Source organism: Alligator mississippiensis, chromosome 13 (assembly GCF_030867095.1).
Source record: "Alligator mississippiensis isolate rAllMis1 chromosome 13, rAllMis1, whole genome shotgun sequence".
In the NCBI taxonomy this organism is placed as follows: domain Eukaryota; kingdom Metazoa; phylum Chordata; order Crocodylia; family Alligatoridae; genus Alligator; species Alligator mississippiensis.
The window spans coordinates 40,413,472-40,429,876 of NC_081836.1; the positions used below are offsets into that span (position 1 = coordinate 40,413,472).

General features: G+C 42.6%; 1 protein-coding gene across 5 annotated transcripts in view; it reads right to left on the minus strand.

Annotated features, from left to right (window-relative positions):
• The window catches only part of MRTFB (myocardin related transcription factor B), a 158,060-nt gene that overhangs the window by 47,465 nt on the left and 94,190 nt on the right, over nt 1–16,405 (minus strand). For all 5 annotated transcript variants that reach the window (XM_019494677.2, XM_059716453.1, XM_019494676.2 and 2 more), the window contains 4 exons: nt 14,247–14,302; nt 12,970–13,045; nt 11,252–11,413; nt 10,127–10,311 (listed from right to left, as the gene is read on the minus strand). In XM_019494677.2, coding sequence (XP_019350222.1) covers nt 10,127–10,311; nt 11,252–11,413; nt 12,970–13,045; nt 14,247–14,302 — 479 coding nt within the window. The remainder of the gene's footprint in view (nt 1–10,126; nt 10,312–11,251; nt 11,414–12,969; nt 13,046–14,246; nt 14,303–16,405) is intronic.

Sequence of the window (16,405 nt, forward strand, 5' to 3'; positions counted from 1 at the left end):
ATCACATGTATGTGCTGGAGACCTAGCTAAAGGAACAGGAGAGGCTCCCAGACTGCTTGGGCTGGTGAGGCCAAAGAAACCAGAGAACTACATTTATATTGTAAAGTAGAACCTGTAAAAGGTGGGAGACTGGAATACCTAAGACGAGACAAAAGACATTGAATGCATGAGAGTCCTGCCAAAGGTGCTACAGGTGACAAGCATACTAATGTCAAGGCACCCAAGGGGGAGAAGGGGGTGCAAGTGCCCCTATAAAAACCCAAGTAGAGATGAGGCCTGTAGGATCTCCACTCCAACAACTAAGATCCCCTGCTGATTCCCCAAGAAGGACTTTCTGAATACCTGGCTGTAAGGAGACACTCTGCCCTCAGGATTATGTAAGACTTATACAAGGTGCTCTCTTGTCTTTGTGCTTTATTACATTCCATTTTAGGTTGGAGTAAGTTGTGCGCGCTCTCATGGTGTTTTAGGGCTGTATCTTAGCTTAGGAGAAGAATTCTGGTTGTTCTTTGTCACATGTTGGAGGTGCCACATTGCTGTGTTCAATACATGCACACTTCAGAGAAAGGACTATTCTTGTTCAAGCTTTTATGAATTCATTGCCACTACTTTTTTCCCCACCCACCCCCTCCTAGAGCCTGGCAGGGGCTGCCCTCCCCCCACCCTCCAGTGGAGAGCAGGGACAGGGTGGGGCAGAAGCCAGACAGGCCAACTGCCCCCTCCACCCTAGCAGACCCGGGGTGGAGTCCTGTGTGGGTCAGGGAGGGGATTTAAACTTCCACCCTCCAGTGTGTTAGCCCTGGGCTGAGGCCTGGCCATGCCCCCTCTGCTCAGGCAGGGAAGGGGGGAAAAGTCATGGGAATTCAGTACCCCTCTGCCCCCCTTTGGCAGTGGCTGGCAGGCATACTCTAGCACAGTGATTCTCAACCTTTCCCACTGGGACCCATTAGCATAACTATCAGCTTGCCATGACCCACACCCTCCCGGTCCCCAACCAGGAGCGTCCCCCTCTCTCTCCCCTCTTTCCCTCCAGCTGCTGCATCCAGTCCCCTCCCTCCCTCTCAGGTTGCTTTACTGTTGCCCTGCTGTGTGCTCACCATGGCACCCCTCCCCCCGCTGTGTGCCAGCTCTGTGCAGACTTGCAACATTTCCCTCAGATCTTCCAGCAACTCTTTAAAATCTTCTTGCAACCCACTTTTGTGTTGTGACCCATGGGTTGAGAAACGCTGCTCTAGCGCTCCTCTGGCTTCTGAGCTAAGCCACTGCAGGCATGTGGCAGCATTTCCTGAATCAAAAGTGAATGTCTGTTTACTTGCTTCTCAGTTTAATCTCTGCAGCTTAGACGAACCTGCAAAGACTGAATCGATTCAGCCTCAGGGTTTTGACTGTCTGTACTTATACTGAAAAAGCTAATATATTTATTTTAAAACATATAACTACAGGTAGAAGAAAACAAGCGTATTTTTTGAGTGCTTCCGTTGCCTCTTATGTGATTCTCAAATTCATTTAAAATTCTTTAATGGATTACTCATTGAAATGCCATAAAATGGATACAATTCTCCCTAAATAAAAGCTCTATCAATTTTTGGCTTATTTTAGAAGTACTTTTTGGTATTTCTAAAACTGTTAATCTAAAAAAAACATAAAAAGATTTGAAGGAACTGCCAGCAGGAAACACTCATCATCTAAAAATGATGAGTCATAATAAGATAATTAAATCACTGCCTCCCTCCCTACATCCTTTACGTTTTTTGCTTTAGTTGCTTGTGTTCTGTCTCAGTTAGAAAGTAAACTCCTTGGGGCAGGGAGTACATCTACATATCTGTTTTTACTTTGCTTAAACATAATGAGATTTGGATTCTTAGCATGTCAAAAAATCCCAACAGTAATGTGAAATAAAGCTTCACTTTTCAAATTGCAGAATAGTCAGGCAGGGCTTGAACCAATAGTAAAAGGACCATTATCATTTAGTCCTGAAATGTAACCTCAGGGCAGGAAGGGAACAGTATAAAGTCACAAAAAAATAAACAACTCTGAAGACTGAGTTAAAAAAGCCATATTTTTGCACTGTATTTTTTTTTTTTTTTTTTTTTTTTTAACTATACAGGATTATCTCTTTTAAATTGAGGAATCCCTAAACCGAGTACGGTACTAGACTGCAGACCTCTTCTGCAGCTTTGCATATCAGAGCCACTGTGATACACAGCAAAGTCGTTCCACAAAACATCAGAACATTATATGTATGCAAGCAAGAAGGGCATTATAAAATATTCCAAAACAAATGCTTGCAATTTGGGGCAACACTATAAAAATATAACTGTCACACAGAATTGGGATTTATCAGTGCTACTGATAATTTCATGTTAGTTTCATGGGCTTAACTGCTCAACAGTTCAGTGGGTGGAAAACTGGCTGCATGGTACAACCCAGAGAGTTCTCATGAACAGATCTGTGTTGTCCTGGCGAGACGTGGCCAGTTGTGCCCCGCAGGGGTCTGTGCTTGGACTGGTGTTTTTCAACATCTTTATCAATGATTTGGATGTGAGGGCAAAAAGCTAGCTGGCTAGTTTGTGGATAACACCAAGTTATGGGGGAACGTGGCCGTGCCAGAAGATAGGTTGCAGATACAGGCGGACCTGGACAGGCTGGAGAGTTGGGCAGGCCAAAACCAGATGAAGTTCAACACTCAGAAGTGTAAGGTAGTCCATCTGAGGGGCAAACAATCCCCAACATTCCTACAGGCTCAGTGGTGACAATTTGACTTGCACCATGGCTGAAAAGGACCTGGGGTAGTGATTGACCATTGCATTAACATGAGCTGGCAGTGTGATGCTGTGGCCAGCAGGGCAAACAACATGCTGGCATGTATTAACCATTGCATCTCATGAAAGACTAAGGAAGTGCTACTCCCACGGCACTCCGCACTGGCGAGACCACAGCTGGAGTACTGTGTCTAGGTTTGGGCGCTGCTCTTCAATAAGGACATGGAAAAACCTGAGAGGGTCCAGAGAAGAGCCACCCATATGTTCAGATACTTTCAAGATAATCCATATGAGGAGAAGCTAAGGGACTTGGGCCTCTTCAGCCAACAGAAGAGAAGGCTGAGAGGGGACTTGGTAGCAGCTTACCACTACATCAGAGGAGTACATCAAGAACTTGGTGGACAGCTGTTCACCAGGGCACCCCGGGAGAAGACCTGGAGCAATGGATACAAAATCCTGGAGGGCCGCTTCAGGCTCAATTCCAGGAAAAACTCTTTCACAGTCAGGGTTACCAGACTGTGGAATAGACTCCCTCCAGTGGTGGTGCAGTCACCTACCCTGGAAATCTTCAAAAGGAGATTGGACAGTCACCGTGCTGGGGTCACTTGACCCCAGTTGTCATTTCCTGCCTAGTGCAGGCGGACTGGACCCAATGATCTACAAGGCCCCTTCCAGCCCCTAACAATCTATGAACGTTAAGCTGGAATCAAGATTTTTTCCCTTAATAAAGTATTGTTTATCAAATGACAAATCTGAACTTGGGATTTCTAATGTAAAGTACATATTGTGATTTATGATTTCTATATAAAAGCAAACCAATAATTTTCCATAAGCAACTAACACTCATAATATAAAGTATTTATGGATGGAATATTGTTTGCCTTTGGGTATCTAAATGGCAGCTTTTCAGCTGTGCAAATGCCAAAAATGCTACTTATACACAGGTGGCAATTCTACTTTTCCTGCAGTGTAGATGCATAATTGGTTCTCAACCTTTGGGCATACTGAATTGGCCATATTGAATATGTTCAGTAGGCCATGCCTGGGCTGGGAACACACATATCTCTGTACACTCACTCACTGGAGATGTGTACTTGACTCCAAATCTGGAAACCAGAGGTGGCAAAACCCCATAACTAAAACGCGCCCCTGTTTTAGCCCCAGTTATGGCAGCAATGTAACTATCAGGGTCTGTTCCCTGGATAGTAGGAGCCAGAGCAAGGGCCAGGGCCAGCTGCAGCAGCTGCTGTTCTTGTACCCACCCCTCATTAAGCTACTGGGTTAAGGAACACACTCTGGGGGGAAAGAAGCTGGGGGAGACAGGTTCTAGGACCCTGTTGCTCAGAGACGGTTTGAAAATGCATTTCTCTGATTTCCCAGCAGTGTCTAGCTACCATATCACAGAGCCCCCCTCTCATACTCTTTTTGAAGTTGGCCACTGAGACAGCCAAAAGAGGGTGGTATCTGGAGCCAGGAGTATGGGAGCAAGCCAAAAGATGTGTGGCTCACTGAGATGGCTGGTGGCCTAAAGCCTTGCTCCTAGTGGGGCAGAAGATTCCTCACTGCACTACCTCTATCCATCCATATTTTCCAATGACTATTAATGCAAGTGGCCCAGCCATATGTGGCTGCACAGGTGCCTGGCCAGTGTGTATTCCTATCATGCATGCTCAGTCTACACCTGCAGGATTCCGATGTCCAAAGTCTAACAACGACCAAGCAGGCACACAGAAAGGTGCCATTTAGATGCACAAAGGGGAACAGAATTCCACTGACACAAATTTTACAAAGTAGCATGTGAGACCTTGGGAAAATCTAAAACTGACTAAAAAGGATGAGAAATGGAGGGAGTGGGGTGCTGGGGCTAAGGTTCTGAAAGTGAAAGAGGAATAAGAAAAAGGCAAGAATGGTTTTATTCAGGGAATCATAACTGATTTATGCAAAAGCAACTAGACAAGTTCAAATTCACTCATGATCAACAGCGACCAAAAGTTTTGGTGGAAACTTTTAGCCTATTCACTGAGTCTTTGGTTCCAATCAAAAATCCCAACAGCACTGTGCACTAAATGACACCTTTGTTGGCTCTTCCAGAGAACCAGAGACTGAGCTGGTACAAAAAGAGCTATCACTATAGGAAATCAAATACACCAGCAATATCATATTATGTAAGCACTAGCCAACTGCTTGTCAATGATGGGGGCAGGGTGGGTGAGGATGAAGCACCACCACCCAATGCCCCGCGCTGCTGCCTCTCTGCCTCTGGCCCTGTGGATGGCATGGATGGGCCTGCCATGACAGTGGGGACTGAGGGGCAGGAGCAGGGGAAGGCAGGGTGAGGTCAGAGCACTCTGATTGGTTGTTTCAGTAAGCACTGTGATTTGCTGCCAAGACAACCAATCAGAGTACTAATAAAGCATTACGGACAGACAGATAGACAAAGCCTTTTATAATATTAGAATATTTTACAATGGCCTGTTGAACGAATAACTCAGAGGCAGGAGATAAAGACTGGCTGGATGAATGGAGTGATGAGCACTGTAGACCGCAATACTACCCATATAATTATATAATTATGAACAAATTCTTCTGTTTTTAGGAGCTGGTCAAACATGAAATATATTGATCACCAATAAGGTACCACCCTGCTGTTTTCTTCTAACATGTGTCATGTTATCTTTACTGCTATTTGGCAAGTTGTTTTCCAGCTGTACTTCCATAACATGTTTCAAGACAAAGAAATATGCAAGATCAGACAGTGTTACCATCCATTCCAGACCACACAACTAAAACATTATATGAAGAAGAATTTTTTTCAAAGCTCAAACTATTTTCGCAGCTGACTTAAAAAGAAAATCAAGTACCTCTACAGCCTGTAACAGGTCCCCCTTTAGGCCCCATTACAAGGAAAAAGGAGTAAGTCCCATTTAAGAGGAATAGACTGGGAGGCCAGGTTCATAGAGGGATATAAAGAAACAGCCTCAGCAGCCGGGGACACAAGTGCTCCACCAATGGAGAAGGACAGAGAATAAACACAAACAAATTATCAGGATGGCTTATATACACTAAAGAAAGTTGCAGAGGGAGCTTTAAGAGCCCTTGCACCAGGAGACTCTGAGAGGTGCTATACCGAGCCAGGGGGCATCTCCTCCCAGAGTCCTGCCCACTGATAGAACATCAAGGTGTGGCAAGTAAAGTGCAGAAGCTGGGACTGAGAAGAGGGCCTGCTTGGCATGGGGACCATGAGGCTGGCACAGCGCCTGGAGAAAGGAGCAGTGGTTAGAAACTCATTTTGAACATTTAAACTTGTTTGACTTTTATTGGCCAGAACTCAGAGTTCATAGGACCAGGAAATTAAAAAAAAAAAATGTTTTTATCTAGATGTCAATATGGTTGGAGTTGCAATATTACTTAGTTCATCCAAAGGACAAATGATTAACGAGGAGCATAATGCTTAATTTTTTCAAGTCCGCACACTTTTCAATAGTGAAAGAATGACTTATTTTTGGAGAAAAAATTCAACTACATTATGCTTTAAGATGTCTGCCCTGTATGATACTTTTAGAACATCTGAAAGTCCATAAATAAGACCAGGGGTTTTCAACCTTTTTTTAACAACAAACGTACCCCATCTGTCTCAAAGTTTCAGCTCATGTAGCCCTTTATATTTTTTCTTTTTTTTAAGGGGTGGGGGAAGACTGAGGCCCCCACGGTGACGGAGGGAGTGGGGCTAGGACAGGGGCTGCACAGCTGGGGCGGGGTGCAGGATGAAACTGCGAGTGGCTTGTCTGAGGGGTGCAGGGAGGCGGGGGGAACTCCTGCTGCTATGCACACCCCAGGAGGGCATGTGCCCCTGGATCTGCATGTGGGGCAAGAGCGAGCTGCTGCGGGGGGAGTGGGGGGCAGATCGAGGCCTCAGCAGAGGGGGAGGGAGTGGGGCTGGGGGCGGGAGCTGCCCAGCAGGGGCTGCTCATTTGGGGCAGGAGCTGCCCAGCCAGGCAGGGCATGGGACTGAGCTGCATGGGGGGTGGGGAATAGCTCCCACTGCTATGTGCACCCTCGAGAGGGCATGGAGGGGGGGAACGTGTGCCCCTAGATCTGCATGTGGGGCATGGGCAGGCTGCCACTCTGGGCTGTGGCAGCGCTGGGCTCTTCCCAGCAGACCAAGGCTACACTCGGGGCAGGAGAGGCTAGGCCGGGGCTGTGCTCGAGGCAGGTGCCGATGGTGCCAAGAGGGGAAGCTGAGGGGGTCTATGGTGGATTCTGGAGTGGCTGCAGCCCCCCCTGTAGCCCCACTCCCACAGGCCCCCACGGTAAGGGAGGCAGTGGGGCTGAGGCAGGCACTGCACAGCTGGAGCAGAGTGCAAGACAGAGCCGTGAGTTCATCGGGGGGGCGGTGTTCCGCTGCTGCATGCACCCCAGGAGGGCATGGGGGGCATGTGCCCCTGGATCTGTGTGTGGGACGGGGTTGGCTGGGACTGCACCAGGCTCCACTTGGTGGGGGCTGGGCCGGGCTACACTGGCCCTGCATGCAGATCCAGGGACACATCCCCCCCATGCCCAGCTGGGGTGCACGTAGCAGTGGGAGCCATTACCCCACCCCCCTTGAACACAGCTGAGTCCTGTGCTCCACCCTGGCTGGACAGCCCCTGCCCAGCCCCACTCCCTCTCCCATGCCCTTTCCCCACAACAGACTTACCAGACAGACCTGGCTGCTCTCCATGTGGCTGTGCTGTGCTATGTCACTGCATGCGCACACATGTACGGCAATTCTTGGCCACATCAGTTCTGTGTACCTCCTACAAGCCTTTTAAGTACCCCTAAGAGTATGCGTATCCCCAGCTGACAACTGCTGAATTAGACCAGGAGCTTAAATTCCCTCTCTCATTTACAACCAAGTTACTTCTTTGTCCTAAACAGATAAGCTAAAAGGACTAACAAACAAAATCAGGTATCCCTTCATGGGTAGGGTTAGTTTTAAGCTACTAAGTTGTTCCTGCATTTGGTGAGGATACTACCATCACAAATTTAAAAACCACCACAAATTCAGCTGTCCTACTATAGAGGATGTCATCATTTCATCTGTTGTTATTGATTTCTTTAGTTTCAGGCCACTTTACTTTACATGTTTCAACACATTTGAGCACATAAGGCAAGGAACCACCCCTGCCCCCCCAAATCTATCTTGGATAATGCTCTCTAGGGTTGTTTTGTTCCTTAATAAGCTGTTTTAAACTCTCTCTCTATATGAAAAACTTCATTATTTCTTGTATCTCTTTGGGATACAAAGGGCTAGGTCCTCAGCTGAAGGAAAGCGTCATAGCTCCACAGATTTGCAAGAGTTCAGGATCTGGCACAAGATGAAAGAAAGGTACTAAAAGGGTACTTAAGTGCCAGTAGCAACCAACAATATTATAACTGAAGCACCTGTCTAGGAAGACAGGAAACATTCTGTTATTTCTGGCAAAAATATAGGTTGACATCTTGGATCTACTGAAATCAGTGGGAGTTTTGCCATTGACTTCAGCAGAGTCAGGATTTCACCCTTGCAAAAATGTAACAGTCAACTGGGTTGCACACAATGAATCATGTTGGGAGGGGTGGGGTGGGGGTTTTCAAAAATATGGCATGCAGGCCCGAACCAGCCTGTGGAGCAGGGAATTCAGCCTAGAGGTTTTTCTCATGCTGGTGTCAACAGCAAAGGAGTTAATGCAGCCACTGCTTAACTTCTGTCACCACAGCTGCCAGAGCCACTGTTTCAGTGTGGCAGCTCAAGCAGCAGCAGCAGCAATAGCGGCTAACTCTTTGGCTACTCTGGCAGCCCAGTGAGAAGACTTGCAGGCCAGATCTGGAGGTGGGTCATTTGGCCCACAGGCCAAATAAATTTGACACTACTGAAGTAAACAAACATCTCAATATGCCCTTAAGAATTTAAGAGTTTCAGATTAGATTAAAGAAATGAACCTGCAAAAGTGTAACTCTTTATCACTGCTTGGTCACCCAAAGTAAGCAAGCAGCATGAAAGATTGTTCCCTTTCAAAACTATACATTTTTATTTCTGACTTTAAGTGTTTGTCTCCCCTCCAGTTAGCTAAATCAATGTCATCTCATAAGTAAAAGGGAAATGAAAAATATTTCTTTGCCACCTTTTTAAAAATTAAATTAAGCAAACTCTAATATATGAGAAGTTTTCCTGTTTCTTACTTTTATAAAGCAGGCTGTCTACTTAAACAGTACAAATTCTAATTGGATACATTTAGTGGGTAAAAGAGATAGAATTATTACAAATGTTCCCTGTAGTCAAGCTGACCAGACAAGATTATCATAATACATTGTAGATTAGTACATGATGACTCAAAGACTTTGGTGTGTTTTACCAGCAAAGAATGTCTTTAAGAAGTGATCTGTTCAGTCTCTCTGCTGAATGTTGTCACTCATTACTTTAAAAGCACATCCTGAATACTGATCCATGCTGACAATGGAGGAAGTTCCTCACATATATTTTGATCCAGGCATGGGCTTTCATGCTAATAGAAATACGAGAAAAGTATGTAAGGTTCAGGACTTCCCTCTATTTTTCCCTTCCCTTTTTAAATAGAACAACAACGTGTAATTTTGTTTTCATGAAATTTTGACTATTGATTTAGAATCCTATGCGTCTGTGAGCAAGAGAAGGAGGTAGGGCGATGCTATATAAAATTACTGCCTTCATTTAAGAGCTCAGAAAATAAAGGGAAAATTAAAACATCTTTACATACAAAGGTATATGAAAGAAGATACCATAATTAAATGTCTTGAGTATGCTAGGATACAGTTCGTATTTATTCCATCAACTTCTCGACAATGTTTATACACAGAACAACCATGAAATCTCACTAGCTCATTTCTAAGTAATCCAAATTTGTTGTTTACATTTTATTACTTGAAGTCACATGCCTGCTTAATGTGATGAATGAAATAGTGCACTTGGTGATCACAGAGGTAAAACTGTTTTTTGGATTCAGATATAGCATAGATAAGCCCACATAAAAGATGGTGATCAGTAAGAAAGGTAGAACAGAAAAGTTAAGAAAAAAGTAAATAAATATTAATGAAAAATTAGAGAAAAATAAGTTGGGCAAGAACAACACTAGTGCCATTTACTTCCTTCTTCCTCCACTCAACAGTATTTTCCAGATATGTTAATAACATTAGTACAAGCTCTTATTGAATGCAACACCTTAATCAACAGTGCCTGTCTTCCCTGAAAGGAATCCCATGAAAACACATTCAAATGTCCTTTTTCAACAGTGCTTGGGCCTCGCACAATGCACAAAACAGAAATGCAATACAGGATTATGACTTGGTTCTGACATTAAAAACTGTACCTGAGCTGCAGAAATAGTGTTTGGTATGACTGGTGATGGCGAGTCGCTTGGTTTTGGCTCACCAGGAGAAGCTGCTGAACCCTGTGATTCCTGGCTGGCAGGCTGATCTGGCGATAAAGCATCACTGCTGTCTTCATCAAATGAGTAATCCTCGAGAGCTTGGGGATAATTCTCTTGCCCAACAGCTAGGAGGTTTACAAAAGACAAGAACTTTTTTTTTTAGTTTCAGAACTTAAGATTTGAACAGTGAGAGAAGCATAGATCACTGGAAATCATCCAGTCTTCAAGAGCACATATATAAACAAGTTTTTAGTGTTTTTTTTTTAATACAAAGAAATAAAATTATATTTATATTATAATGTGTATTTCTTCATATTAAAGAAAACCATCTTATGTGACATAAGGGACCAATAAAATTGGATACATAATGGATCCAGATTATAATAAAATAATATAAAGAGAGAGATTACATATTTTGAGGGCTATACATAGTCTCATAAGACAGAAATTGACTAAAGCACAGGTGTCAAAGATCTAGCCTGGGGGGTTCCTGGAGGGGCCAGGAATTTGAGGCAGGGTCCATTACCCAATACCAGAATTCAGAGACATGATGGGTCTGGTTTTGGTGGCAGTGAGGCCAGAGGCAGCTGCGTTAATCCCCACAGCTCCCTGAGTCAACACAGTGGCTGTCTCAGGCACTCACAGAGGTTAATCTGCTTCTACTCACCCCACCAGAGGTAGGTCCAGACCTAGCCTGTGAGGAGCCCCGTGGTACAGATCCAGCCTGGTGGGCGCAAGTTTGAAACCCATGGACAAAATAAAGGTACTACATGTGTTGCTTCAGTTCATTTTTTATCATGTGGACTAATTAAGAAAAAAGTTGCTCACACACTGCATTATACTTTAAATCAACTCTATAATTAAACTAGGTTTTGAATAAAAATAACAATCTCTTTGTTCAACTTAATGCTGACATGGATTAATTACTTAAGAATCTGACATAATATGGAGTCTATTAACTGTATGTTCATTTTTCTTTTACTAAACTTCAAATTTAAGGTTTAAATAGCTATTTCCCATATTGCCTTATTGCTAACAGGCCCAAACTGAAGCTCTTTTACTTGCCTATAATTGCTTCTTTAACACTAGAGTCTACAGGAAGGATGTTCTTTTCCACCAATTCCATAGGACCAGGCCTCTGTGCAATCTTCTCATTCAGGTCATCTGCCAGTCGAGCTCTCTTCAGTTTCATCTGAGTTGCCTGTAGTGAGGGCTCTGCAAACGTCTCTAAAAGAGATACGTAGTTTAAATGCATTCTCTTCACACAGTCCTCCATTTCATGACCTCAGATTTCACCTTAAGTCCTCCTACATTAGTACAGTGCTCCAATATTTAGGCTGAAAACTTTGCAGCATAATACATATTTTGATTGAACACAACCTGGTAATATATTTTCTACCTGTAGAGATGTTTTTTATGGTTATTAAAACAAAATAAAAGAGAAGCACCATTTTACAAAATTTAACATTTGAAACAAATTTGACTTGAAAAGTTCCTTTAAGTATTTTGACCCTGATTCAACAAACAACTGTAACATATCCCTACCTTCTAGCACCGGAGTAGCCCTATGGAAATCAGGTTAAAACTATGTCGTTTTTTAGGGATTTAGCTGAGAAAGGACCTTTTGTTACAAAGGCCAAATTTATAGTGTTAGACTTCTGTATCAATATGCAGGTTCAGGTCGAAAGTAAAACCAAGTCATGGATATGTTAAAGAGTGCAGACACTTTTTTTTAGCTATAATACCAATATCTATTGCAAACATCTGAGATCATATCACAAGCCTGAAGCATAGAGCTAACAGGATTTATAAGTTTAAAAGTAGATCATATATAATAACATTGTAAGTTATAACAGCACTTGTATACTTAAAGATGAGTTGATATTTCAATTTTACACCACAATGTAATTCACTGACTGTTTCAAAATATACTTGGTTGACATGATTTTAAATTTAAATTTCAGTCCTACTGCCAATTCTTCCCCAAGAAAAAAAATGAATGACATCTATTAAGCAGTTTTGCAAGTGGGGAACTTCAAAATTCACTATTTAGATCCATTCTTGCCAAGCTGATAACCACATAAGGTTTAATGTTAAAAATGCAATTTTGAAGTTTTAAATTGTTGTCATTACATGCCAATTGTAATGACAAAATATAGATGGTGTGTCAATATGAAGACTCCTAATCTGACTGTAGTATGCAAAGTCATGTTTTGAAAATTAAAAACAATAGACTATTCCACTGACTGGAATTACTGGAAATCTATTTGTTTCTAACACTGCTGTTTCTATACACAAATCAGATTTCAAAATTAAAACTTGCTAATGCTGTCCCATTCACAAACTGATTTTATGACGTCAATATTAAATCCACCTGAGCAGCAAGAACAGAAAGCATGAAATTATGGAATTATAGGCTGGCAACAATATATACTCTTTGAACATCCTTTGGGGCAAAGTTTTTAAGACAATTAATGTTATATAATAAAACACAATGTTCATTTAGAGGCAGCTGTGGTGACAGAGGGTCCTCCTCAGGCTGCAGTCACGGCTGTGTCTCCTTTTGTTCATTATGGAGTAGGATGAAGATTTCGTCTGCTGGCTCTAGTCTCCATGGAATTCCTCTGTAACACTTTCTTGGTGGCCACTTCTCTGGTGGGAGATGGTGCGAGTGTTTGCGTGTTTTGTGGGGATGGCAACAGTATTTTTGTACCTTAAGAGGCTCAGAGCCCAAAACTAAAATAAATCCTCATCTTGGAAAAAAAGGAGATCTGGGATCCTACCTTCAAGAATATGCATTCTGACCAGCTCTGATCGATCTGGTCTACTGCGAATCTTGTGCTTCAGAAAATTTTCAGTCTTAAAAAGGGGGGGGAAAAAAAAGCATCATAACAGTGTTTACTAATAAAAGCACAAAACGATTTCTTAATTCACATAACCTGTTATGAACAATGAATTTCTTAATATATTCATCTGCTTCAGTTGTAGATGCACAGATGTGTGTAATTGTTTTTTTCTTGTCCCAAAACTACTCAGAGCAGACGGAAACAAAGAACTAAATGCAATGACTTGGGATTTAGGAACAGTTGCAGATTTGTGTCCATTCCCCACCCTCAAGAAATCACTAATAGTATGTAGAACAAAAAACTGCCTTTCAAATTATTTTTAAAACTCTATTTTGTTCTTTACTTGAAAGTAGCAATGCTCCTTATTCAAGCAATAACCATCACAATGGAGCAACCTGACCTTTATCTAGGTACATGAAGAAGAGGGAAGACAAATAAAGCCTTTTCTATACAACTTAAAACATCCCACAGAAAGACCAGAGACCATCACAGCATCTGAATTTCAATCTCTCTCTTGAGCAGGACCTGTTTCATGATTCCAGGCCTGTGCTGGATTAGCCTAGTGCAGACCATTGCTATTAAATTCAGCTTTTTCTTTTAAATCTGTTTACCAAAAGCATCCTACCCTTCTTGGACTAAGAGTAAACTTGAAATAGTGCAGAAGTGTCCAACTGGAGGCCTGCAGTTTACATCTGGCCTGCACAGGGTAAACGTGCCTGGCTCCTGGCCAACCATCTCTCACCACACTGTTCCTGCTGCAAATGGGAGTTGTTGTAGCAGGGTAGCATGGTGAGAGTCCACTGCCAGAAGATGGGAAAGAGCTCATGCTGCCACCATGGTAGAGGTAGACCGGAAGGCAGGCATCACGCTACCCGCACTGGTCATGTGGTGGGGAGAACCTTTGGTGTGCAGCCCAAGGCCTATGACCAGCATGGTTGGTGGCTCCCAGTCACTCACAAGTTGGACAGCCCTGAAGTAGAGTACTACCATATTTTATACACCTCCCTGTCCAATAAGTGTAGAGAATTAAGAAAACCTCTCAGATATTCAATACAAATACAATACTTTAATTCTATGAATCCCTGCAGAATGCCACTATTATTGTTATTGTTGTTATTTTTAATTAGAATAAATTGTTTCCCATAGGCTGAGAATTTACTTTCACATCTATTGCAGATTACTATCTATTTCCAGATCACAGCAGAATATCTTACCCTGGCTCGTTCCAAACTCTTTATCTGCTCATGGAATGCAGCTGGACTTTTCAAAGCTGAGAGAGGAAAGAAAGGAAGATTTAAAATTGACATAGAATTATTGCCAAAAGAAATAAATATTCTACTCTGTGTAGTAAACACAGGCACCTTGCACAAAACACTAACAGATCTGGGGCTCTACTTCACTAGTCCAACATCTGGCCTTATTCCATTTTTTGTTTGCTTGTACACAGTGAAGTTAAAATATGTCCTTGTGTGGACAGCTTAAGTGCTGCATAGTCTTTGCGCTGGCCCTTTCCACAGGGATAAATGTTACCCTTAGATCACAGCTTGCTGCTAAAGCATATAAGAGATGTATATAGACAGAGAGAGATGATTACTGACTCTCGGTGATAGAACATCCAAACTGAGATATAGAACTATAGATATAGAACTAAGTGGAGTTATGGATTATAAAGGAGAAAAATGCTATATACAGTCAATCTCTTGGAAACTGAAATACTTTCATATCATAGGAACTCCACATGGGGTTTCCACACACCAAAAAAAGTTATGGAAGACTTTTTCTGAGAGACTTTTCAGTATACTAAGCTGGCAATACTATATTACCACCCATCTATGGTTTAATTTAACTGAGAAGATAGAAAATATGGAAAACTTTTATTGGACAGATGAAGAAATTGCTTTTTTTTTTTAAGTAAGAAATGATTACACTGGTCTTTCTTAAAACATTTTGGGAAAACAAAAATTTCAGAGTATAATAAAAACTAGCAAAGGTCACCACCATAATGCATGTCATTTGATGCAATATTCAAGAAAACATAAAAAGGTCAATATCTACCGTATTACTTAAATATAAGACGGCTCCTCAAATAATTAGATTTTATATATGTGCAGACCCAACCCCAGAAGTCTTGGGGTTTGGATGCCCCTGAGTCTAGCTTGCCCTTAAGCCAACAGACTGAAGGAGAAAACTAGGGAGAAATACCCCATCTCCATAAAATAGGTGTGTAGCATGGCTGTGAGAAATTTCAGCAGCCGTTTCATTTCAGAGGTGTTTTGGGCTGTTTCAGCCCCCGAAACACCAAATCTGAAATGAACTAGAAGGCTCTGAAATGAACCAGAAGGCTCTGAAACATTTCAGAAATGTTTCAGAGAATTTCAGAGTCGGGTTTCCAGGGAAACAAAAACTAAGAAGAGGTAGGGAAAAGAGTGGGCAGAAGGACTGCTCTGATATTGACATCTAGCTTCCAGTTCGATTCCCCTGCTGAAACCCGGCATGCAGATCTGGGGGCGCACGCCCCCCCAGGAAGAGCTGGGGAAATGATCAGAAAGCTGAGGAATCGAACCAAAGGGCTTGGGAATCCCTGCTGCGTGACCTGGCTCAGAAGCAGGTGACAAAACAGGGGAAGGAGGAGGTGGAACTTCAGACATTTCATCCAGATATATTTAAAAAGTCATTAACACGTGTGGGCAGGGGAAAAGTTTTCACTAAAATTGACCCAAGTGGAAAGAAACAATCAAGAACAGACTTTGTATTTGTATCAAAAGAAAGAGAGATAAGATAGAAAGAAACCATAACTGTGGCACCAAGTGATCACTGGAAGCTGCAGGCGGAATCGAGTCATCGTAAGTGCCCATAAGAGGAAGGGGAATGAGAGAGTTAAATGTGCACTGCTACAAGATGAGGAGATATGTCAAGTGTATATGAGACAGTATGAAGGGTGGAGAACTCTGAAGAAATACCTTAAGAGTACCAGAGAATGGTAGGTGATGGTGAAGAAAAGGATGAGAGAATTCTTTAGGAACGAAGAACAAAGAACCATGGGGGAAAGAACGAAAGACTTGAGAGCCTCAAAAAAAGAGGCAGGAGTGGCTAAAGGAAGCCACAGATACAAATACAAGAATAAGCAGAAGAAACAAGGCAAGAGATGGAAAGCTGGTTTAAAAGAAAGATGAGAGAGAGAATTTTTTAGCACAAGCACCCTAGGTAGGAGAAAACGAAGAGTGGTTCCGATGTTTTCCAGCTAGAGTGATGACAGCAAAAGGAGAGCTAAAAGCAGTGCCCAAAGAAGGTGGTACCCAGGTGGAAAAGCAGGAGGTGTTGGAGGCAACGAGAGGATTTTATGAAGAGCTATATCAGAAGAAGCAAAAAGATA